This window comes from Protomyctophum parallelum, assembly GCF_964188405.1.
Source record: "Protomyctophum parallelum genome assembly, chromosome: 7".
In the NCBI taxonomy this organism is placed as follows: Eukaryota; Metazoa; Chordata; class Actinopteri; order Myctophiformes; family Myctophidae; genus Protomyctophum; species Protomyctophum parallelum.
Window position 1 is genome coordinate 51527923 of NC_139705.1, and position 27701 is coordinate 51555623.

Here is a 27701-nt window from a genome sequence, read left to right on the forward strand (position 1 = left end):
AATGTGGGGGATCGGCATAAGTCTCGACACAAGGGGATGTCAGTCAAAGGGATTATGCTATCACAGTGGGCACACATTACAGACGGGACCCAAGCAATGAGGCCATTGGTCGTTTGTCGTCCGTCCGAGCGGGGGGGGGGAGCCTCTCGCCCAATCCTGATCATTGTCCGTAAAGGTGTGGTTATGAGGATGCAAAGGGTACATAATGCTATGGAAGGAGGTGACGGTGGCCACAGTGCTGCGTGTCACAGCGTCCGACGGGCACCGTAAAACAGCTTCTCTTTTCCCAGAACACCATCCCGTTGTCTCTCTGGTGTCTGTTGTTGTTGTGAGACCAAGACAGCCACCATGGTAAGGACCTCGACAGGGGGAGGAGGAGGAGGAGGAGGAGGAGAGGGGACGCTTGGAGGAGGAAGAGGAAGCTTGATTTGAGGAAACGTTTTGAGGATTTTATTCTTTCTTTTTTTCTCTCTTTTTTTAATATTTTTTATCCCACGATTTTGTAACCCACTTTTCACCCCTGTGTCAATCATCTAATGAATGTGATCCCGGGCTCTACACACCCTCCACCAACCTAGTCCCCATATATGGGGGACAAGGGGAGACCAACCTAGTCCCCATATATGGGGGACAAGGGGAGAGCAACCTAGTCCCCATATATGGGGGACAAGGGGAGACCAACCTAGTCCCCATATATGGGGGACAAGGGGAGACCAACCTAGTCCCCATATATGGGGGACATGGGGAGACCAACCTAGTCCCCATATATGGGGGACAAGGGGAGAGCAACGGACTTGAACTCATGCTTCCTTCATGCCTGAGTGTCCAAGTTGCTCCTTTACACCTGACAGGGGGGAGTTTCCCTGGTTGGACGTATAGCGCGTGGAAGGAACACGTTATTCCAACCAGTTCCTTTCCCCTCCATCAGGCGCCCCGGCTGGCCAGGGGGAGGCAGTTTTATTCTTTCTTTTTTATGGACGAGGGGAACATGTCAAACGGCAGAAGATTGGGATTTTAGTTGCCATGAAAATGAACCCCCGAGTTCACACAATAGATGCAGTCTCAGTGAATGTCGCTCACGTGCATCTGTACACACCACACACACGCACACACATACATACACGCACACATACAGGCACACGCACACACAGGCACACGCACGTCAAGCAAATCCAGCTGTTCAACACAGCTGGGGTGCAGTACTGGATTTCCTGAATAGGTGTTACATTTGGAAATAATTTCTTGCTGGAATGTTATTGTAGATAGGAGGACTAAAAATACTTGATTGAAGTTCTCCTGGTTAGTAGTAAAGTTGTTATAAAGTACCGTACATCGGATAGTCGTTGAAGCCATTTGTTGTGTTAAACTTGTGTGTAGTGACTGACATCTTTTCTCTTTATCGTGGATTCCAGCTCTTTACATCCAAGCCTAAATTCACTGGATTAGATAGATGTGTTGAACTTACTGTACCATCGATTCAAGCCATGTGTAAACTGAGAGGACATTGCCAGTGTGTCCTAACTGCGGGCATGCACCTTTACACAAATCCCTCTCAAATCTCCCCCCCCCCCCGGCACTGTCACCATAAAAATAGCCTTTAAAGTTGAGCCTGCAAATAGCGTAGCTTGTCGGGTTGAGTTCAAACAGCGTCCAGACAGACAATACGCTTTGTTGAGGAGGAAGGGGATGAGAATGGAATAAGGTTTTCAATGATTTAGATGAAGTTGAGTATAGGATGAACGTTAGGAATACCTGGTTTACAAATAATAATAATAATATTTATATATCATAACATAAATTCTATTGTCCGTCATGATCTTGTTAACCCATTCTGACCGGGCACCCATTTTGGTGTCAGCATCATGTTATGCTTTAGCTATTTAAAAATAGCAGATCTACAAGCTCATATCGCGCCACCGAGTGGCGCGATACGAGCTTGTAGGTCTGCTATTTTTGAAAAATCGAAGAGCGACTGACATTTTTAGAATCTGATCTCAGGTCAGAATGGGTTCATCAGACCAGTGTGTGTCCGGCGGAAACCTCGTATGAATCTGATCTCAGGTCAGAATGGGTTCATCAGACCAGTGTGTGTCCGGCGGAAACCTCGTATGAATCTGATCTCAGGTCAGAATGGGTTAAATGGTGTGATTCCACCACTAATGTGTAACTATACTATAATGGTAGGCCTACTAAAAAGCTGGGTGTGTTTGTGCTCAGGGGTCCTTAAGGGAGTTCCGGGTCCCCAGGAACCAAATGGACCCTTATGGGTCTGTAACTCTGAGAGTGTACAAATGGAACCAAATGGACCCTTATGGGTCTGTAACTCTGAGAGTGTACAAATGGAACCAAATGGACCCTAACGGGTCTGTAACTCTGAGAGTGTACAAATGGAACCAAATGGACCCTTATGGGTCTGTAACTCTGAGAGTGTACAAATGGAACCAAATGGACCCTTATGGGTCTGTAACTCTGAGAGTGTACAAATGGAACCAAATGGACCCTTATGGGTCTGTAACTCTGAGAGTGTACAAATGGAACCAAATGGACCCTTATGGGTCTGTAACTCTGAGAGTGTACAAATGGAACCAAATGGACCCTTATGGGTCTGTAACTCTGAGAGTGTACAAATGGAACCAAATGGACCCTTATGGGTCTGTAACTCTGAGAGTGTACAAATGGAACCAAATGGACCCTTATGGGTCTGTAACTCTGAGAGTGTACAAATGGAACCAAATGGACCCTTATGGGTCTGTAACTCTGAGAGTGTACAAATGGAACCAAATGGACCCTTATGGGTCTGTAACTCTGAGAGTGTACAAATGGAACCAAATGGACCCTTATGGGTCTGTAACTCTGAGAGTGTACAAATGGAACCAAATGGACCCTTATGGGTCTGTAACTCTGAGAGTGTACAAATGGAACCAAATGGACCCTTATGGGTCTGTAACTCTGAGAGTGTACAAATGGAACCAAATGGACCCGTTAGGGTCTATTTTGTACACTCTCAGAGTTAAATTAACATTGATTATTTTATTTATTTATTTATTTTATATAAATTGGGGTCTCAGAGATAATGACATTAAATGGGGGGTCCGTAGACTAATGCATGTCAAACTGGGGGTCCTTGAAATTAAACGGGTTGAGAATCACTGCTAGAGCCGTACAAATCTTCTCTTATGGGGGGGTCCCTGGGGGGGGGGGGGGGGGGGGTCCCTGGCATATCTCTTCAAATGGGGGTCCGCGGGCTAATTAGTGTCAATTTGGGGGTCCTTGACATGAAAAAGGTTTGGGAACCAGTGATCTGTAATTATGTTGCAGTTGTCTCGGGTTGTAAGAACAATAACGCTGACATTCTTCTTCATCGGAAATTGTCTTTCCCATTTTAAGGCCTGCGTGGCATTTGACACGAGCACTCAGCTGTCGGGGGGGATTAGAAGACGTGCACTAACGACTGACGCACGACCCTCCTCTACGTCCCAGCCTTAATTAATGAGTCCATTTCAGAGACAGCTCCCTTGGTGGCGTCATGTCTCGTTTGCAGTGGCGTGCACAGACATTTAGAGGGGCAGGACAGTGGCGTGCACAGACATTTAGAGGGGCAGGACAGTGGCGTGCACAGACATTTAGAGGGGCAGGACAGTGGCGTGCACAGACATTTAGAGGGGCAGGACAGTGGCGTGCACAGACATTTAGAGGGGCAGGACAGTGGCGTGCACAGACATTTAGAGGGGCAGGACAGTGGCGTGCACAGACATTTAGAGGGGCAGGACAGTGGCGTGCACAGACATTTAGAGGGGCAGGACAGTGGCGTGCACAGACATTTAGAGGGGCAGGACAGTGGCGTGCACAGACATTTAGAGGGGCAGGACAGTGGCGTGCACAGACATTTAGAGGGGCAGGACAGTGGCGTGCACAGACATTTAGAGGGGCAGGACAGTGGCGTGCACAGACATTTAGAGGGGCAGGACAGTGGCGTGCACAGACATTTAGAGGGGCAGGACAGTGGCGTGCACAGACATTTAGAGGGGCAGGACAGTGGCGTGCACAGACATTTAGAGGGGCAGGACAGTGGCGTGCACAGACATTTAGAGGGGCAGGACAGTGGCGTGCACAGACATTTAGAGGGGCAGGACAGTGGCGTGCACAGACATTTAGAGGGGCAGGACAGTGGCGTGCACAGACATTTAGAGGGGCAGGACAGTGGCGTGCACAGACATTTAGAGGGGCAGGACAGTGGCGTGCACAGACATTTAGGGGGGCAGGACAGTAGCGTGCACAGACATTTAGAGGGGCAGGACAGTGGCGTGCACAGACATTTAGAGGGGCAGGTGCTCAAGTGAAAAAAAGGGCACCTTGTGCAGCGCGTGGAACCGGCCGGTTGCCTTAACCCATTTTGGGGCGGGAACCCATTTTGGTGTTAGCATTATGGTATGCTTTAGCTATTGAAAAATAGCAGATCTACAAGCTGGCGCGCTACGAGCTTGTAGCTCTGCTACAAGCTGCTACAATACTCCAGTAAAGTAAAAGTACCTCAACAACATTGTACTTAAGTACTTAGTAACTTTACACCACTAATGAAGTGTGAGATCCACATGGAAGCCTAACTGCATATTGGGCCGTTTTTCCCTTCTTCTTTTAACTTTGTTTTTCTTATCGTCGTCTCTCATTGGTCAGGCAATTAGAAATTGCCAATAACCTCTAGGCTACAACTGGCTCTAACTGTTGAAGGGGTAATTTATGTCTGAAATCAAGGTGAATCAAATGAAACATTGTTTTTGGATCACAAGCAAATCAACATTTCTGGGACTATATGGATGGACATTAGCATCTCTGCTAAATCCGCTGTATTTACGCTATAAAATTTTAATATTAATATACTCCGTCCCGTCCAAATAAACCAATACAAATAAAGTTAAGTAAAGTACATGTAGATCTTGGTTTTGAATGCAATTTTTGAGTGCATTTCTACACTTGCACCTTTAACCAATGCTTCTCACGGCCCTTTCTGCCCTTAATTCTGTTCTTCATCTCCTTCAGCCCACCTTTAATTCTGTTCTTCATCTCCCTTCAGCCCACCTTTAATTCTGTTCTTCATCTCCTTCAGCCCACCTTTAATTCTGTTCTTCATCTCCCTTCAGCCCACCTTTAATTCTGTTCTTCATCTCCCTTCAGCCCACCTTTAATTCTGTTCTTCATCTCCCTTCAGCTCACCTTTAATTCTGTTCTTCATCTCCCTTCAGCCCACCTTTAATTCTGTTCTTCATCTCCCTTCAGCCCACCTTTAATTCTGTTCTTCATCTCCCTTCAGCCCACCTTTAATTCTGTTCTTCATCTCCCTTCAGCCCACCTTTAATTCTGTTCTTCATCTCCCTTCAGCCCACCTTTAATTCTGTTCTTCATCTCCCTTCAGCTCACCTTTAATTCTGTTCTTCATCTCCCTTCAGCCAACCTTTAATTCTGTTCTTCATCTCCCTTCAGCCCACCTTTAATTCTGTTCTTCATCTCCCTTCAGCCCACCTTTAATTCTGTTCTTCATCTCCCTTCAGCTCACCTTTAATTCTGTTCTTCATCTCCCTTCAGCCCACCTTTAATTCTGTTCTTCATCTCCCTTCAGCCCACCTTTAATTCTGTTCTTCATCTCCCTTCAGCCCACCTTTAATTCTGTTCTTCATCTCCCTTCAGCTCACCTTTAATTCTGTTCTTCATCTCCCTTCAGCCCACCGACGCCCAAAGTGATGCTCGCTCCTTCCTGAGCGAGGAGATGATTACAGGTCAGTGTTTGAGGCCTGCTATACTCTCACTCCACAGCTGATTAAAACACATGATTACAGGTCAGTGTTTGAGGCCTGCTATACTCTCACTCCACAGCTAAATAAAACACATGATTACAGGTCAGTGTTTGAGGCCTGCTATACTCTCACTCCACAGCTAAATAAAACACATGATTACAGGTCAGTGTTTGAGGCCTGCTATACTCTCACTCCACAGCTGAATAAAACACATGATTACAGGCCAGTGTTTGAGTCCTGCTATACTCTCACTCCACAGCTAAATAAAACACATGATTACAGGCCAGTGTTTGAGTCCTGCTATACTCTCACTCCACAGCTGAATAAAACACATGATTACAGGCCAGTGTTTGAGTCCTGCTATACTCTCACTCCACAGCTGAATAAAACACATGATTACAGGCCAGTGTTTGAGTCCTGCTATACTCTCACTCCACAGCTAAATAAAACACATGATTACAGGCCAGTGTTTGAGTCCTGCTATACTCTCACTCCACAGCTGAATAAAACACATGATTACAGGCCAGTGTTTGAGTCCTGCTATACTCTCACTCCACAGCTGAATAAAACACATGATTACAGGTCAGTGTTTGAGGCCTGCTATACTCTCACTCCACAGCTGAATAAAACACATGATTACAGGCCAGTGTTTGAGTCCTGCTATACTCTCACTCCACAGCTGAATAAAACACATGATTACAGGCCAGTGTTTGAGTCCTGCTATACTCTCACTCCACAGCTGATTAAAACACATGATTACAGGTCAGTGTTTGAGTCCTGCTATACTCTCACTCCACAGCTGATTAAAACACATGATTACAGGTCAGTGTTTGAGTCCTGCTATACTCTCACTCCACAGCTAAATAAAACACATGATTACAGGTCAGTGTTTGAGTCCTGCTATACTCTCACTCCACAGCTAAATAAAACACATGATTACAGGTCAGTGTTTGAGTCCTGCTATACTCTCACTCCACAGCTAAATAAAACACATGATTACAGGCCAGTGTTTGAGTCCTGCTATACTCTCACTCCACAGCTGAATAAAACACATGATTACAGGCCAGTGTTTGAGTCCTGCTATACTCTCACTCCACAGCTAAATAAAACACATGATTACAGGCCAGTGTTTGAGTCCTGCTATACTCTCACTCCACAGCTGAATAAAACACATGATTACAGGTCAGTGTTTGAGGCCTGCTATACTCTCACTCCACAGCTAAATAAAACACATGATTACAGGTCAGTGTTTGAGTCCTGCTATACTCTCACTCCACAGCTAAATAAAACACATGATTACAGGTCAGTGTTTGAGTCCTGCTATACTCTCACTCCACAGCTAAATAAAACACATGATTACAGGCCAGTGTTTGAGTCCTGCTATACTCTCACTCCACAGCTGAATAAAACACATGATTACAGGCCAGTGTTTGAGTCCTGCTATACTCTCACTCCACAGCTGAATAAAACACATGATTACAGGCCAGTGTTTGAGTCCTGCTATACTCTCACTCCACAGCTGATTAAAACACATGCAGGCCTATAATCTAATTCCCTGGTTTCTGTGGCGGCAGTGTTGTTTTTGACAGCACTTAGTTTTAGTCATAGTCTCTTGAATAGTTTTCATTTAGTTTTAGTCACATTTTAGTCACCAAGAATGTTTTAGTGTTAGTCTAGTTTCAGTCGACTAAATCTAGTAATCTACAGTTGATTTAGTCGACTAAAATGTATTTTGGCGGGGCATTGATGTCGTCGTAATGACCGATTTTACACTTGCTGAAAATCTACACATCTACAAGCACACAGCTTGATTGTGAGCTTGTAGATCGGCTATTTTCAGCATGCAACCAAATGATGTACAGTATATGTTGGATCTCTTGTCCACTAGTCCATTCCTAACATTTTAGTCTAGTTTATATTTGTTGATAGAATTGACAATAGTCTTTTTTTCAGTGTAAAAAAGGTAGTCGGCAAACATTTATCGTCTTAGTTTTAGTCGACGAAATCAACACTGTTCTGTGGCATCCTGCTACCTCACGGATTAATGTGGAAAATGATTGATCAAGTTTGCTGATAGTATAGTTGGTACAGTAGTTGATCTGTCAAGTTAAGTACGTTACATAATGTGCTAACGTGCTTATGCCGTCCTGTCCTCCCACTGTTTTTGTTTTTTTATATTTCATCCCATGATTTTGTAACCCATTTTTCACCCCTGTGTCAATCATCTAATGTGATCCTGGGCTCTACACACCCTCCACCAACCTAGTCCCCATATATGGGGGACAAGGGGAGACCAACCTAGTCCCCATATATGGGGGACAAGGGGAGACCAACCTAGTCCCCATATATGGGGGACAAGGGGAGACCAACCTAGTCCCCATATATGGGGGACAAGGGGAGAGCAACGGACTTGAACTCATGCTTCCTTCATGCCTGAGTGTCCAAGTTGCTCCTTTACACCTGACAGGGGGGAGTTTCCCTGGTTGGACGTATAGCGCGTGGAAGGAACACGTTATTCCAACCAGTTCCTTTCCCCTCCATCCGGCGCCCCGGCTGGCCAGGGGGAGGCAGTTTAGTGACCAGGATTACTGTTTTTTGTGAGGGTACCTACCCTAGGGGCCAACCAATGCATTTGATCTCTTCAGAGTTCAAGGCTGCCTTCGACATGTTTGACACGGACGGCGGCGGTGACATCAGCACCAAGGAGTTGGGCACGGTGATGAAGATGCTGGGCCAGAACCCGTCCAGAGAGGAGCTGGACGCCATCATTGAAGAGGTGGATGAAGACGGTGAGATCTTGTCTTAATGTTCACCCTAGAGTAGAGGGAACGACCATATTCTCTATCAACGTTTATGAACGTGGAATTTACATAGAAAGCAAAACGGGGTATGGCATTTTGTGCCCCCAAGAGTGTTGAAGGTTGAAGACAGAGTACAATAAATACTTCACAGACAGAGTACAATAAGTACTTCACAGACAGAGTACAATAAGTACTTCACAGACAGAGTACAATAAGTACTTCACAGACAGAGAACAATAAGTACTTCACAGACAGAGTACAATAAGTACTTCACAGACAGAGTACAATAAGTACTTCACAGACAGAGAACAATAAGTACTTCACAGACAGAGTACAATAAGTACTTCACAGACAGAGTACAATAAGTACTTCACAGACAGAGAACAATAAGTACTTCACAGACAGAGTACAATAAGTACTTCACAGAAAGGGTACAATAAGTACTTCACAGACAGAGAACAATAAGTACTTCACAGACAGAGTACAATAAGTACTTCACAGACAGAGTACAATAAGTACTTCACAGACAGAGAACAATAAGTACTTCACAGACAGAGTACAATAAGTACTTCACAGACAGAGAACAATAAGTACTTCACAGACAGAGTACAATAAGTACTTCACAGACAGAGTACAATAAGTACTTCACAGAAAGGGTACAATAAGTACTCCACAGACAGGGTACAATAAGTACTTCACAGACAGAGTACAATAAGTACTTCACAGAAAGGGTACAATAAGTACTCCACAGACAGGGTACAATAAGTACTTCACAGACAGGGTACAATAAGTACTTCACAGACAGAGTACAATAAGTACTTCACAGACAGAGTACAATAAGTACTTCACAGACAGAGTACAATAAGTACTTCACAGACAGAGTACAATAAGTACTTCACAGACAGAGTACAATAAGTACTTCACAGACAGAGTACAATAAGTACTTCACAGACAGAGTACAATAAGTACTTCACAGAACTTCACAGACAGAGTACAATAAGTACTTCACAGACAGGGTACAATAAGTACTTCACAGACAGGGTACAATAAGTACTTCACAGACAGAGTACAATAAGTACTTCACAGACAGAGTACAATAAGTACTTCACAGACAGAGTACAATAAGTACTTCACAGACAGAGTACAATAAGTACTTCACAGACAGAGTACAATAAGTACTTCACAGACAGAGTACAATAAGTACTTCACAGACAGAGTACAATAAGTACTTCACAGACAGAGTACAATAAGTACTTCACAGACAGAGTACAATAAGTACTTCACAGACAGAGTACAATAAGTACTTCACAGACAGAGTACAATAAGTACTTCACAGACAGAGTACAATAAGTACTTCACAGACAGAGTACAATAAGTACTTCACAGACAGGGTACAATAAATACTTCACAGACAGAGTACAATAAGTACTTCACAGACAGAGTACAATAAGTACTTCACAGACAGAGTACAATAAGTACTTCACAGACAGAGTACAATAAGTACTTCACAGACAGAGTACAATAAGTACTTCACAGAAAGGGTACAATAAGTACTTCACAGACAGAGTACAATAAGTACTTCACAGAAAGGGTACAATAAGTACTTCACAGACAGAGTACAATAAGTACTTCACAGACAGAGTACAATAAGTACTTCACAGACAGAGTACAATAAGTACTTCACAGACAGAGTACAATAAGTACTTCACAGACAGAGTACAATAAGTACTTCACAGACAGAGTACAATAAGTACTTCACAGACAGAGTACAATAAGTACTTCACAGACAGAGTACAATAAGTACTTCACAGACAGAGTACAATAAGTACTTCACAGACAGGGTACAATAAATACTTCACAGACAGAGTACAATAAATACTTCACAGACAGAGTACAATAAGTACTTCACAGACAGAGTACAATAAGTACTTCACAGAAAGGGTACAATAAGTACTTCACAGACAGAGTACAATAAGTACTTCACAGAAAGGGTACAATAAGTACTTCACAGACAGGGTACAATAAGTACTTCACAGACAGAGTACAATAAGTACTTCACAGACAGAGTACAATAAGTACTTCACAGACAGAGTACAATAAGTACTTCACAGACAGAGTACAATAAGTACTTCACAGACAGAGTACAATAAGTACTTCACAGACAGAGTACAATAAGTACTTCACAGACAGGGTACAATAAATACTTCACAGACAGAGTACAATAAATACTTCACAGACAGAGTACAATAAGTACTTCACAGACAGAGTACAATAAGTACTTCACAGAAAGGGTACAATAAGTACTTCACAGACAGAGTACAATAAGTACTTCACAGAAAGGGTACAATAAGTACTTCACAGACAGAGTACAATAAGTACTTCACAGACAGAGTACAATAAGTACTTCACAGACAGAGTACAATAAGTACTTCACAGGATAGTATATAGTGCGGTATAGTAGGGCTTTCAGTTCTAATGATTTTTACTAGTATGACTAGTCGACTAGTTGTTTAACTAGGCCTACCTATTATGTAAAAAAAATATTTGTATATTAACCTGTACATTTGTGGTGACTATAACTATAATCTAGCTGATCTTGAGGCCTACAAAAAAGGGAGGAGAAACTAGTGGATTTACTAGTCGACTAGTTGAATAGTCGACTAGTTGAATAGTCGACTAGTTGAATAGTCGACTAGTTGCTTAAAGCCCTAAAGTATACCAGGACATCTCAGGGATAGTCATTTTAGCCACTTGAACGACTGGCATCTGTGAAAGTATTTGGCGAACAGAACAGATCCACATTCTCACACAACCTGTCGCGTTGGAACAAAGGAGACCAGAATGGAAGGGACCAAGAATAGACCCCTGGTTAAGTGGTGAAATGTGTTAGTAAATTCAATAATCATTCTATGGCTGTTCTTTCTAGAGATCTAGAGCAAACTGAAAGACATGAAAAGATGAATTGAGAATGAACGTCATGTCTCGTGGTCAGACAGCGGTATCATTGACTCTGTTTTTCTCATCGTCGTCTCTCATTGGTCAGGCAGAGGTACCATTGACTGTGTCTCTCTCGTCTCATTGGTCAGGCAGAGGTACCATTGACTGTGTCTCTCTGGTCTCATTGGTCAGGCAGAGGTACCATTGACTGTGTCTCTCTCGTTTCATTGGTCAGGCAGAGGTACCATTGACTGTGTCTCTCTGGTCTCATTGGTCAGGCAGCGGTACCATTGACTGTGTCTCTCTCGTCTCATTGGTCAGGCAGCGGTACCATTGACTGTCTCTCTCGTCTCATTGGTCAGGCAGCGGTACCATTGACTGTGTCTCTCTCGTCTCATTGGTCAGGCAGAGGTACCATTGACTGTGTCTCTCTCGTCTCATTGGTCAGGCAGCGGTACCATTGACTGTCTCTCTCGTCTCATTGGTCAGGCAGCGGTACCATTGACTGTGTCTCTCTCGTCTCATTGGTCAGGCAGCGGTACCATTGACTTCGAGGAGTTCCTGGTCATGATGGTGGAGCTGCTGAAGGAGGACCAGGCAGGCAAGCCTGAGGAGGAGCTCTCTGAGTGCTTCCGCATCTTTGACAAGTAACTACGACACTTATTACTGTTCCGTTATCCACCATAACTATATGACACTTATTACTGTTCTGTTATCCACCATAACTATACGACACTTATTACTGTTCTGTTATCCACCATAACTATACGACACTTATTACTGTTCCGTTATCCACCATAACTATACGACACTTATTACTGTTCCGTTATCCACCATAACTATACAACACTTATTACTGTTCCGTTATCCACCATAACTATACGACACTTATTACTGTTCCGTTATCCACCATAACTATACGACACTTATTACTGTTCCGTTATCCACCATAACTATACGACACTTATTACTGTTCTGTTATCCACCATAACTATACGACACTTATCACTGTTCAATTATCCACCATAACTATACGACACTTATTACTGTTCCGTTATCCACCATAACTATACGACACTTATTACTGTTCTGTTATCCACCATAACTATACGACACTTATTACTGTTCCATTATCCACCATAACTATACGACACTTATTACTGTTCTGTTATCCACCATAACTATACGACACTTATTACTGTTCTGTTATCCACCATAACTATACGACACTTATTACTGTTCTGTTATCCACCATAACTATACGACACTTATTACTGTTCCATTATCCACCATAACTATACGACACTTATTACTGTTCTGTTATCCACCATAACTATACGACACTTATTACTGTTCTGTTATCCACCATAACTATACGACACTTATTACTGTTCTGTTATCCACCATAACTATACGACACTTATTACTGTTCTGTTATCCACCATAACTATACGACACTTATTACTGTTCCGTTATCCACCATAACTATACGACACTTATTACTGTTCTGTTATCCACCATAACTATACGACACTTATTACTGTTCCATTATCCACCATAACTATACGACACTTATTACTGTTCCGTTATCCACCATAACTATACGACACTTATTACTGTTCTGTTATCCACCATAACTATACGACACTTATTACTGTTCTGTTATCCACCATAACTATACGACACTTATTACTGTTCTGTTATCCACCATAACTATACGACACTTATTACTGTTCCGTTATCCACCATAACTATACGACACTTATTACTGTTCTGTTATCCACCATAACTATACGACACTTATTACTGTTCTGTTATCCACCATAACTATACGACACTTATTACTGTTCTGTTATCCACCATAACTATACGACACTTATTACTGTTCCGTTATCCACCATAACTATACGACACTTATTACTGTTCTGTTATCCACCATAACTATACGACACTTATTACTGTTCTGTTATCCACCATAACTATACGACACTTATTACTGTTCCATTATCCACCATAACTATACGACACTTATTACTGTTCCGTTATCCACCATAACTATACGACACTTATTACTGTTCTGTTATCCACCATAACTATACGACACTTATTACTGTTCTGTTATCCACCATAACTATACGACACTTATTACTGTTCTGTTATCCACCATAACTATACGACACTTATTACTGTTCCGTTATCCACCATAACTATACGACACTTATTACTGTTCTGTTATCCACCATAACTATACGACACTTATCACTGTTCTGTTATCCACCATAACTATACGACACTTATTACTGTTCTGTTATCCACCTTAACTATACGACACTTATTACTGTTCTGTTATCCACCATAACTATACGACACTTATTACTGTTCTGTTATCCACCATAACTATACGACACTTATTACTGTTCTGTTATCCACCATAACTATACGACACTTATTACTGTTCTGTTATCCACCATAACTATACGACACTTATTACTGTTCCGTTATCCACCATAACTATACGACACTTATTACTGTTCCGTTATCCACCATAACTATACGACACTTATTACTGTTCCGTTATCCACCATAACTATACGACACTTATTACTGTTCCGTTATCCACCATAACTATACGACACTTATTACTGTTCTGTTATCCACCATAACTATACGACACTTATTACTGTTCTGTTATCCACCATAACTATACGACACTTATTACTGTTCCGTTATCCACCATAACTATACGACACTTATTACTGTTCTGTTATCCACCATAACTATACGACACTTATTACTGTTCTGTTATCCACCATAACTATACAACACTTATTACTGTTCCATTATCCACCATAACTATACGACACTTATTACTGTTCTGTTATCCACCATAACTATACGACACTTATTACTGTTCTGTTATCCACCATAACTATACAACACTTATTACTGTTCTGTTATCCACCATAACTATACGACACTTATTACTGTTCCGTTATCCACCTTAACTATACGACACTTATTACTGTTCTGTTATCCACCATAACTATACGACACTTATTACTGTTCTGTTATCCACCATAACTATACAACACTTATTACTGTTCTGTTATCCACCATAACTATACGACACTTATTACTGTTCCATTATCCACCATAACTATACGACACTTATTACTGTTCTGTTATCCACCATAACTATACGACACGTATTACTGTTCTGTTATCCACCATAACTATACAACACTTATTACTGTTCTGTTATCCACCATAACTATACAACACTTATTACTGTTCTGTTATCCACCATAACTATACGACACTTATTACTGTTCTGTTATCCACCATAACTATACAACACTTATTACTGTTCTGTTATCCACCATAACTATACAACACTTATTACTGTTCTGTTATCCACCATAACTATACGACACTTATTACTGTTCCGTTATCCACCTTAACTATACGACACTTATTACTGTTCCGTTATCCACCATAACTATACAACACTTATTACTGTTCTGTTATCCACCATAACTATACGACACTTATTACTGTTCCGTTATCCACCTTAACTATACGACACTTATTACTGTTCCGTTATCCACCATAACTATACAACACTTATTACTGTTCTGTTATCCACCATAACTATACGACACTTATTACTGTTCCATTATCCACCATAACTATACGACACTTATTACTGTTCTGTTATCCACCATAACTATACGACACTTATTACTGTTCCGTTATCCACCATAACTATACGACACTTATTACTGTTCTGTTATCCACCATAACTATACAACACTTATTACTGTTCTGTTATCCACCATAACTATACGACACTTATTACTGTTCTGTTATCCACCATAACTATACGACACTTATTACTGTTCTGTTATCCACCATAACTATACGACACTTATTACTGTTCTGTTATCCACCTTAACTATACGACACTTATTACTGTTCTGTTATCCACCATAACTATACGACACTTATTACTGTTCTGTTATCCACCATAACTATACGACACTTATTACTGTTCCGTTATCCACCATAACTATACGACACTTATTACTGTTCTGTTATCCACCATAACTATACGACACTTATTACTGTTCCGTTATCCACCATAACTATACAACACTTATTACTGTTCCATTATCCACCATAACTATACAACACTTATTACTGTTCTGTTATCCACCATAACTATACGACACTTATTACTGTTCTGTTATCCACCATAACTATACGACACTTATTACTGTTCTGTTATCCACCATAACTATACGACACTTATTACTGTTCCATTATCCACCATAACTATACAACACTTATTACTGTTCTGTTATCCACCTTAACTATACGACACTTATTACTGTTCCGTTATCCACCATAACTATACAACACTTATTACTGTTCTGTTATCCACCATAACTATACGACACTTATTACTGTTCCGTTATCCACCTTAACTATACGACACTTATTACTGTTCCGTTATCCACCATAACTATACAACACTTATTACTGTTCTGTTATCCACCATAACTATACGACACTTATTACTGTTCCGTTATCCACCATAACTATACGACACTTATTACTGTTCTGTTATCCACCATAACTATACGACACTTATTACTGTTCTGTTATCCACCATAACTATACGACACTTATTACTGTTCCATTATCCACCATAACTATACGACACTTATTACTGTTCTGTTATCCACCATAACTATACGACACTTATTACTGTTCTGTTATCCACCATAACTATACGACACTTATTACTGTTCCGTTATCCACCTTAACTATACGACACTTATTACTGTTCTGTTATCCACCATAACTATACAACACTTATTACTGTTCTGTTATCCACCATAACTATACGACACTTATTACTGTTCCATTATCCACCATAACTATACAACACTTATTACTGTTCTGTTATCCACCATAACTATACGACACTTATTACTGTTCTGTTATCCACCATAACTATACGACACTTATTACTGTTCCATTATCCACCATAACTATACAACACTTATTACTGTTCTGTTATCCACCATAACTATACGACACTTATTACTGTTCCGTTATCCACCATAACTATACAACACTTATTACTGTTCCGTTATCCACCATAACTATACAACACTTATTACTGTTCCATTATCCACCATAACTATACGACACTTATTACTGTTCTGTTATCCACCATAACTATACGACACTTATTACTGTTCTGTTATCCACCATAACTATACAACACTTATTACTGTTCCGTTATCCACCATAACTATACGACACTTATTACTGTTCTGTTATCCACCATAACTATACGACACTTATTACTGTTCTGTTATCCACCATAACTATACGACACTTATTACTGTTCCGTTATCCACCATAACTATACGACACTTATTACTGTTCCATTATCCACCATAACTATACGACACTTATTACTGTTCTGTTATCCACCATAACTATACGACACTTATTACTGTTCCGTTATCCACCATAACTATACAACACTTATTACTGTTCCATTATCCACCATAACTATACAACACTTATTACTGTTCTGTTATCCACCATAACTATACGACACTTATTACTGTTCTGTTATCCACCATAACTATACGACACTTATTACTGTTCCGTTATCCACCATAACTATACAACACTTATTACTGTTCCGTTATCCACCATAACTATACAACACTTATTACTGTTCCGTTATCCACCATAACTATACGACACTTATTACTGTTCTGTTATCCACCATAACTATACGACACTTATTACTGTTCTGTTATCCACCATAACTATACAACACTTATTACTGTTCTGTTATCCACCATAACTATACGACACTTATTACTGTTCTGTTATCCACCATAACTATACGACACTTATTACTGTTCTGTTATCCACCATAACTATACGACACTTATTACTGTTCCGTTATCCACCATAACTATACGACACTTATTACTGTTCTGTTATCCACCATAACTATACGACACTTATTACTGTTCTGTTATCCACCATAACTATACGACACTTATTACTGTTCCGTTATCCACCATAACTATACGACACTTATTACTGTTCCATTATCCACCATAACTATACGACACTTATTACTGTTCTGTTATCCACCATAACTATACGACACTTATTACTGTTCCGTTATCCACCATAACTATACGACACTTATTACTGTTCCGTTATCCACCATAACTATACAACACTTATTACTGTTCCGTTATCCACCATAACTATACGACACTTATTACTGGTGCGCGGTGTGCGTGCATATGTGTGTGTGTGCGCGCGTGCGTGGGTGCGTGCATGTCAGTGCTTGCGTGCGTGTGTGTGTGTATGGGTGCGCATGCTTGTGTGTGTGTGTGTGCTCGCGTGTGCATGCGTGTCTATGTAGGATAGACTAATGTGTGTGTTTGTATTGTATGTACAGGTCAGGAGGTCAAAAAAATAGGAATTAAAAAAATTCCAAAAAGGTAGCACATCCAAAAATGAAACAAGCGGGGGACAAAGTATACTCACATTTCAAACACCAAAAAGGAACAATGACGCGCTTCGGCTATGCAGCCTTCATCAGAGCATGTGTTTGTATCTCTGAGTGAATGTGTAATCTAACCATCTCATGTTTATGTTCTATGCAGCCTTCATCAGAGCATGTGTTTGTATCTCTATGAGTGAATGTGTAATCTAACCATCTCATGTTTATGTTCTATGCAGCCTTCATCAGAGCATGTGTTTGTATCTCTATGAGTGAATGTGTAATCTAACCATCTCATCTTCATCAGAGCATGTGTTTGTATCTCTATGAGTGAATGTATAATCTAACCATCTCATCTTCATCAGAGCATGTGTTTGTATCTCTATGAGTGAATGTGTAATCTAACCATCTCATGTTTATGTTCTATGCAGCCTTCATCAGAGCATGTGTTTGTATCTCTATGAGTGAATGTGTAATCTAACCATCTCATGTTTATGTTCTATGCAGCCTTCATCAGAGCATGTGTTTGTATCTCTATGAGTGAATGTGTAATCTAACCATCTCATGTTTATGTTCTATGCAGCCTTCATCAGAGCATGTGTTTGTATCTCTATGAGTGAATGTGTAATCTAACCATCTCATGTTTATGTTCTATGCAGCCTTCATCAGAGCATGTGTTTGTATCTCTATGAGTGAATGTGTAATCTAACCATCTCATGTTTATGTTCTATGCAGCCTTCATCAGAGCATGTGTTTGTATCTCTATGAGTGAATGTGTAATCTAACCATCTCATCTTCATCAGAGCATGTGTTTGTATCTCTATGAGTGAATGTGTAATCTAACCATCTCATGTTTATGTTCTATGCAGCCTTCATCAGAGCATGTGTTTGTATCTCTATGAGTGAATGTGTAATCTAACCATCTCATGTTTATGTTCTATGCAGCCTTCATCAGAGCATGTGTTTGTATCTCTATGAGTGAATGTGTAATCTAACCATCTCATCTTCATCAGAGCATGTGTTTGTATCTCTATGAGTGAATGTGTAATCTAACCATCTCATCTTCATCAGAGCATGTGTTTGTATCTCTATGAGTGAATGTGTAATCTAACCATCTCATGTTTATGTTCTATGCAGCCTTCATCAGAGCATGTGTTTGTATCTCTATGAGTGAATGTGTAATCTAACCATCTCATGTTTATTTGACCAACATATGCAGGAGGCCACCAGGTATGAAATCATTATTACATGTTGACTGCTTCTGTAATGTTCAGAACTAGAGGTGATTGCATCTCATTTGTCCACTAGAGGGCGCTGATAACACATCATAGGGTGCTGAATCTGCTGATAATACATATCAGTTGCAGTAATGTTGCTGTTCTTGAGTCAGAGAGGGGTTTTAAATTGTGTGAAAAATGTTGTGATGTCTCTGTGAGTGCTCAGTGATTCAACTTGACACTGTTTCTTTTCCCTTTTGGCTTCCTTTATGATGAATTCCTGTTCTGTTCTTTGCCTATATAGAAGTGTCTATTTGCACGTCTCTAAATGTTTTGATGAATTGAACAAGTGTAATGCTTTATTGGGTCGTCCACTCACAGTTAACAGTCTTTGTATTGAGTTTGTGCTTGAATTGTACTGTAATTCTGCAAACTGTTAATAAATACTTCAATCAATCAACCAATCAATGTTTTTGTGTGCCAGGAACGGAGATGGTTTCATCGACCGCGAGGAGTTCGGAGAGATCATCCGCCTCACCGGTGAGGGGCTGACGGAGGAAGAGGTGGATGAGATGATGGCCGACTCGGACGCAAACAAAGACGGAAAGATTGACTTTGATGGTGAGATTCAGCTCTCGTCTCCAATTTACCACGCATGCATTTATAGAACAATAATGACCCACTGACATAAGCTGAAAAGTGAAAACCCACGTGCTTGCAAACAAACATGCATACACACTCACACGCACGCATGCACGCACGCGCGCGCGTACATGTCAACCCATTCTGACCTGAGATCAGATTCATACGAGGTTTCCACTGGACACACACTGGTCTGATTAACCCATTCTGACTAGAACCACCTCCAAACAGAACATGGCTGACAACAGGCCCCCAGGTGGGTCAGAACAGAACCAGTGATTAGAACCACCTCTAAACAGAACATGGCTGACAACAAGCCCCCAGGTGGGTCAGAACAGAACCATAGTGATTTGGACCACCTCCAAACAGAACATGGCTGACAACAAGCCCCCCCCCCCCCCCCCCCCCCCCCCCCAGGTCAGGAACCATACTGATAGAGGGTATGGACATGACATCATCGTACCTGGAAGTTTTTTACACTGAGTGGCAAAAAACTATACTTTCTGGCCTTTGACAGCCCATTCATCCACACAGAACAGTCCTGTCTGATTGCATTAAACAATGTTAAACTCACCAACATTAAAGTCCTGTCTGATTGCATTAAACAATGTTAAACTCACCAACATTAAAGTCCTGTCTGATTGCATTAAACAATGTTAAACTGACCAACATTAAAGTCCTGTCTGATTGCATTAAACAATGTTAAACTCACCAACATTAAAGTCCTGTCTGATTGCATTAAACAATGTTAAACTCACCAACATTAAAGTCATGTCTGATTGCATTAAACAATGTTAAACTCACCAACATTAAAGTCCTGTCTGATTGCATTAAACAATGTTAAACTCACCAACATTAAAGTCCTGTCTGATTGCATTAAACAATGTTAAACTCACCAACATTAAAGTCCTGTCTGATTGCATTAAACAATGTTAAACTCACCAACATTAAAGTCATGTCTGATTGCATTAAACAATGTTAAACTCACCAACATTAAAGTCCTGTCTGATTGCATTAAACAATGTTAAACTCACCAACATTAAAGTCCTGTCTGATTGCATTAAACAATGTTAAACTCACCAACATTAAAGTCCTGTCTGATTGCATTAAACAATGTTAAACTCACCAACATTAAAGTCCTGTCTGATTGCATTAAACAATGTTAAACTCACCAACATTAAAGTCCTGTCTGATTGCATTAAACAATGTTAAACTCACCAACATTAAAGTCCTGTCTAATTGCATTAAACAATGTTAAACTCACCAACATTTGCAGCTGAACGAAAAGCTTGAATTATCCTCTTTCTATCTGCAAAGTTTTTGTTTCGTGAAAATCCACCATAGAAACGTTAAGAGCTACTTTCTGTCAAGAAGAAATGCCCTGCATTTGATTATTTTTTCTAAGTGTCAGTGTTTGGAAGTGCTTGTTTTCCATAACACCACATTTTGCTGCCTCCTGCATCATGTGACATTTAGAAACGGGTGGTACGGCAGGACGGTTGAGTGATTTACAACGAGCGCTTCCAAACTCCAACGCTCCATAAATGCTGCTCAATGTTTTGCCACTCAGTCTAGATGAGGGGGGCGTGTCCTGATGGGGAAAGTCTCTAAGGACAGTCTCTATTAGCAGACACAATCATATATCCAGACAGAGTGACAACAGTGCCGTCTCCAGGCACAAATCAGCAAGGGGGCATACTTTTTTTCAAAGGGGGCACTTAATTTGTCAACCCCCCCCCATATGTATAACAAATAGTCGCCTATTAATTGTTGTTTACTCACTTGTTGTCGATGTTGATTGACGATGACTGCAAGGTTGATTCATGGCAGGAGTTTGTGTTGTGTGTGAGTGAGTGTAAAGGTTTCAAAATAAAAACGGGGGGAAACTAAACAAGAAACGGCTCCAGACTAAATACTAAATAAAGGTCTCTAAAACAGACGAGCGCAGGGTTCAAATAAACACATAATAAAGTATTTATTTATTTATTTCAATTCAAACTGCGCTGTTACTGTGCGTGTGCGAGCAGTTGAAATCTGTATCTCTACTGCTGGCGTCTTTCCACCCACAGCTGTGGGCCTGTGGCTTAATTAAAGGGAACCATGGTGCCATTTTCCAAGGCAACCAGTGGGGGGCGCCATTTAGTCACAAATATATTTAGTCACAAATCATTCTTAGCATTTGTGATCAAGCGTGTATTGATTGATTGATTGATTTAAATATGTATTAACAGTTTGTAGAATTTACAGTACATTTCAAGCACAAACTCAATACAAAGACTGTTAACTGTGAGTGGACGACCCAATTAAGCATTACACTTGTTTACAACAGGGTCCACATTGTTCAATTCATCAAAACATTTAGAGACACTTCTATGTAGCTAAAGAACAGAACAGGAATTCATCATATAGGAAGCAAAAAGGGAAAGGATACATATACAGTGAGGGGAAAAGGGGGGGGGGGCGGTGGGGGGGATTCAGATTTTACAGAGGCCAGTTTCGAATTGCAGCCGTCCATAGGTGCCCTTTGAGAGCGGTTTTGAAGGAGTCAAGGGATGTATCTATTATATCTAGAGTAAATAACCATGTGAAGTAGCTGACCAACATACATCTATATAGTATTAAAATAAATCACACCCGTGTGAAGTGAGGGGCACCTAATATAGTCTAACTCATGTTGATTAGGTGATGTAATGGTGATGTGACACAAACGGCATGCCGACACAAACATTAAACGCCATTAAAACAATACAGAGACAATATGGCGTAATGACTGAGAGACAATATTTCCCTTCATTGTCAATGGCGTTTTTAAAACAAACATTGAACACAGGAGGCTCTACTGTGGGGTTTTACAGCTTGGCTCCACAAGAGGGTGCTGTGAGCTATGTTCAAGACACACGCACACACAGTGACACACACACACACAACACAACACAACACGACACAACACAACACAACACAACACAACACAACACAATTTACAATTTAGGCATTTAGCAGACGCTCTTAATCCAGAGCGATTTACATTAAGCAAGAACAAAAAGCATGGGAATACATCACATAATTTTTTTTTTTTTAAAGCATTTTAATATCATAAAACATGCGTAAGCTAACACAACACAACACAACACACACACACACACACACACACACGTTCACAGAAAAACATACCATTTCACAATAAAGTGCAGTTCACCTCCAGCATGGACTTTGAGAGGATGAGTCATCTGTTCTCTAGTAGACAGCCAAATTGACTCATTAAATACATAAATCACCCACAAACCTGTAATTACTAGAGACATACTGTAGCCCTGATAAAATACTACTGGGAGCTTAAGAACATATAGTCCTATACCTGCTTTCTGTATGTATATTTTTTGTTCAGCACCTGTCAACTCTTTTTTTGTGATATGCGTGCTTCCATTTTAGATCTTATCACATACCCCTATTGGCCTGAATATAGCCTATAAAGACTATGTTTTTTTCCAATGGAAATTTCCTATAAAACGGGGTCGTATTATAATCGGGGACTATAGACTATTTGACAAATGAGTCTTAACAAATAGGTGTCATCTTAAAATCAGAGTCGTCTCATATTGGGTACAATACGAACAATATACTGCATGGGAGAAAGCATAATATATAATGGTTATACCTGCAAATATGCACAAACATCTCAATCTTCCCCGGGCTTATAGGCTAATATGCTTCTGTGACATGGGAAGCCGTGGATGAAAATAGCAGAGAGCTGAAAGTCTAAGAATGGATGCGTAGAAAAACAAACACAGACAGCTGTTATTCTGAAGACGAGTGTAGGTCAGTGGATTTCAACCAGTGGTCCTTGAGGGGGGGGGGAGGGGGGGGTCCAGGTGGTCCGCGGCAAGCTAAATGGATAGTTGGTAACCAAATGGACCCTTATAGATCTTTAACTCCTGAGAGCGTAAGAAGTTAAAATTATTGTTAAACATCTGCATCAGTTAATTTACAGGAACTCTACGCAATTAGAGAATGTAGAAGAATTGTTATTTTGATCAATTTGATCAACGTTTGCCTGTTATCTCTCCTAATGGTACCAACATCAATACAGCGTACATGAGGACAGAATCTTATCCAACGACTACAAAATATTCCAAGATCTTGCTTGGGCTTACACATCTCATCAAATGGTGGTCCGTGGCTCAAATAATGGGCCTTAAGCTTTAGCTATTGAAAAATAGCAGATCTACAAGCTCATAGCGCGCCACCGAGTGGCGCGCTACGAGCTTGTAGGTCTGCTATTTTTGAAGAATCGTGAAAAGTAACATGAAAGTGTTTGAGAACGACTGACAGAAAAACGTAGCTTTTTCAAGAAAACAGTCAGGATTTTGAAACCCCCTGCTGTAGGTGGACGTAAAAGGCTTCATGGAACTTGGTTTTACCGTCCGTATAGCCTGCAATGTTGTTATTGAGATTTAAACTGTCATTATATTTAGTAAAAGAAGAAGAGAACAAAGTTTGACCAATCATTTCATCATTAGTTAAAAAGTAAGGCTCCTTATTCAACTATTATTTATGAAAACATAACACACAAACACAATATTAACTTAATTAATCATTTCAATTCACCCTAAACCTTATCTGTATCTGTTGATTTATTTCTAATCTGTATGTCATGTTATGAGATGTATAAGCAGATGCTATAAGTTAAAGAAATAGAACAACAATCAGCATATATGGCTATATCTTAACCCTTAACCTTTATCCCTAAACTAATTTGCTATTTTTTTACTATTTTGAAAAACCTTTTAAAATAGTACAAATAGCCGATCTACAAGCTCACAATGTCAATCGGCTATAGTTGAACTATATTTTAAAAGGTTTTTCAAAATAGTAAGAAATGGCAAATACGTTTAGGGATAGTAGTGCAAGATGGAGCCCCTATTCTATTTTCTCCATTTTGGCAATTATTATTATTATAATTATGATGAGGAAAAGTTTCATCATTTATCTTTTGGCTTTCCTTAAACAGCCATGTTGGCTTGCCCCACTGGTTGGGCATTCATTCATTCATTCATCCGTCCGTCCAAACGTTTGTTCATTCATTCATTAATTCATGGTTAATTTGATGGTTTTGATGGTTGTTTGGCTGGATTGACACTCTTTTCTTTCTCCCTTCCTCTCTCTCTCTCTCTCTCTCCCATTCAGACTTTGTGAAGATGATGGAGTGCGTCCAATGTAACTAGATCAACCTGCCTTAGTGTCCAGTGTAACTAGATCCTAACTGCTTGGACAGAACACACAAAACTATAATCTCCAACATAAATCTCGACTATATAACTCCTTTGAAGACACGAGTCCTACTTTCAAAAAACGACAAAATGAATCCACACAAAGACCCAGCGAGATTATAAACACGTGGCTGTAAAGACAGGACAATTAGAACTCTCCCCATTACAGTAGAAGACCTCCCCCCCCTCCTCCTCCTCCTCCTTTGACACCCTCCCCTCCCTTCTCATGTCTCATGCCACCCGGCCCACGGGGGTATATAGTGTGGGCAGTCTAAAAATATCTGTTTAAACCTTTTAAGACGAAGACCCTTTCCTCTGGCTGGCTGTCTCCTCGCGTCGGCCTCTCAGCTGTCTTTTGGCACCTGCTGCTGCTCAAGAGAGAAATGCTACACCCCCGAGACCCCCACCCACCCCCTCCCCTCCCCGGCCCTCTCTCTCTCTCTCCCTGACTGACTGTAGTCTCTCTCTCTCTCTCTCTCTGACTGACTGACTGACTGACTGACTGACTGACTGTTCCTCAAATCTCTCAGCCTGTTCTTGTCCACAGTACTTTTTTCTTTGTTTGTGCTTTCTTAATAAACCAAACTCTCCTCTGTTTCCTCTTCTCTGTTGTGCTGTGTGTGTGTGTGTGTGTGTGTGTGTGTGTGTGTGTGTGTGTGTGTGTGTGTGTGTGTGTGTGTGTGTGTGTGTGTGTGTGTGTGTGTGTGTGTGTGTGTGACATTATTTGCTGTTATTTCACTTGCATTATGGATAATGATACAGGATATGACCTGATTGGATTTGCTAATACTACTGACAATGTGCACATTTGACCACACACAGACATAGACACGCAAACACACGTGTGCACACACACGCGCGCGCGCACACACACGCACGCACACACACACACACACACACACACACACACACACACACACGTCCACAGAAAAACATACACAAGAACACACGTTCATTCAAGGGCAGTACGTTCCACTCCCAACACCTAAGAGCCTTAAAACGCATGACTTTGAAATGCTTCTGTTTCTGTCTGCGTAGATTCCTCCATCATGTCTGTCTTTGGCAAACACCTCAGGAATGTAACCTGAGACGTCTTGAGGAATTATCATGAGAAAAGTTGAATTGAGCTCGTCATCCCCCGGGCCTGCCGGCCGGGCCGTCGGTCCTCCACTTTGGTCGAGCAGCTGATGACAGACAGTCTTCAGGAAGCTGTCTGTCTTCCCAACTTAGAAACGCAGCGCTAGCAACACCCGCACAGAGGGGAGTCCTCTTTCCCCCAGCGGTGGCTCAACAGGCTGGCCTGAGAACAGCAACACCCACAGAGGGGAGTCCTCTTTCCCCCAGCGGTGGCTCAACAGGCTGGCCTGAGAACAGAAGGAAGTGAACAGGTTACGGCCACCTGGCATATAACGGCATATAAACGCTAGGAGATGTGGAGTCAGAGTCGGAGCATCCTGGCAGAATTCTTCCATCTGGAAACTGCAGCCTGTCTGTTGAGTATAATATAGCCTACAGACCCCCTCCCAACGCCCCCCTCTCCTCCCCCTCTCTCCTTAAAAATCATATCGCCCATCCTTCCGCTTCTCCGTCTCTGTATCCCTTATCTCTCTCTCTCTCTCTCTCTCTCTCTCTCTCCGTATAATTCTTCTTTCTCTCCTCGCCTGAGCCCCCCCCCCCCCCCCCCCCACACACACACACCCCCGCAGGAAGCCCCCTCCATACAAGGAGCATCAGGTTGTGTTTATCTGTGATGTGTGATTTCAGGAGGTGGGCGTGAGAGCAGCCACATTGCCCCCCGGGCTCTCTGTCTCTGCTGTCCCCACTCAGCCCCAGGATCTGCCTGCTATTCAGGGCTACGACACGACCCAGAGGTCCTCCATTCAGCCCTACAGAATGCTTCTGCCGGGTCTTTAGTTTCACCGTGGCCAGAGTGAAACTCTGCCATCATCACACAAACCATAACCCCTCTTATATCTTTGAGGCCTGCATGCACAATACGCTACGATTTACGCTTTCAAATGAGAAGTGTATTAAAGGACTGGATACTACTGGGAAAACAATCATTAACCCATTCTGACCTGAGATCAGATTCATACGAGGTTTCCACTGGACACACACTGGTCTGATTAAACCATTCTGACCTGAGATCAGATTCTGAAAATGTCAGTCGTTCTTCGATTTTTCTAAAATAGCAGACCTACAAGCTCGTAGCGCGCCACTCGGTGGCGCGCTATGAGCTTGTAGATCTGCTATTTTTAAATAGCTAAAGCACAACGTAATGCTAACACCAAAAGGGGTTCTCTCCTAAAATGGGTTAAGAGTAGATTACGGTTTCAGTCAAACAAATGTGAAGACCAACCATGTATGAGACAATCTCGTGACCATTTCTCCATCATACTCAAAAAGGACTGCAGGAACCATTTATTTCTGGGACAAAAAAATAGCGAAAATAGCTGATCTATACAAGCTCTCAACGTGTCACGCTGCGACGTGTT

The 27701-nt window shown here is 41.2% G+C and overlaps 1 protein-coding gene across 1 annotated transcript; it reads left to right on the forward strand.

Annotated features, from left to right (window-relative positions):
* Positions 1-207: 207 nt before the first annotated feature.
* LOC310861198 (troponin C, skeletal muscle-like) lies at positions 208-25803 on the forward strand. The gene is made up of 6 exons (XM_083768547.1): positions 208-351; positions 5717-5771; positions 8435-8578; positions 12060-12174; positions 19782-19918; positions 25124-25803. Exons 1-6 carry the CDS (start codon positions 349-351, stop codon positions 25159-25161), a joined length of 492 nt encoding a protein of 163 aa, XP_083624673.1. The 5' UTR covers positions 208-348; the 3' UTR covers positions 25162-25803.
* The last annotated feature ends 1898 nt before the right edge of the window (positions 25804-27701 follow it).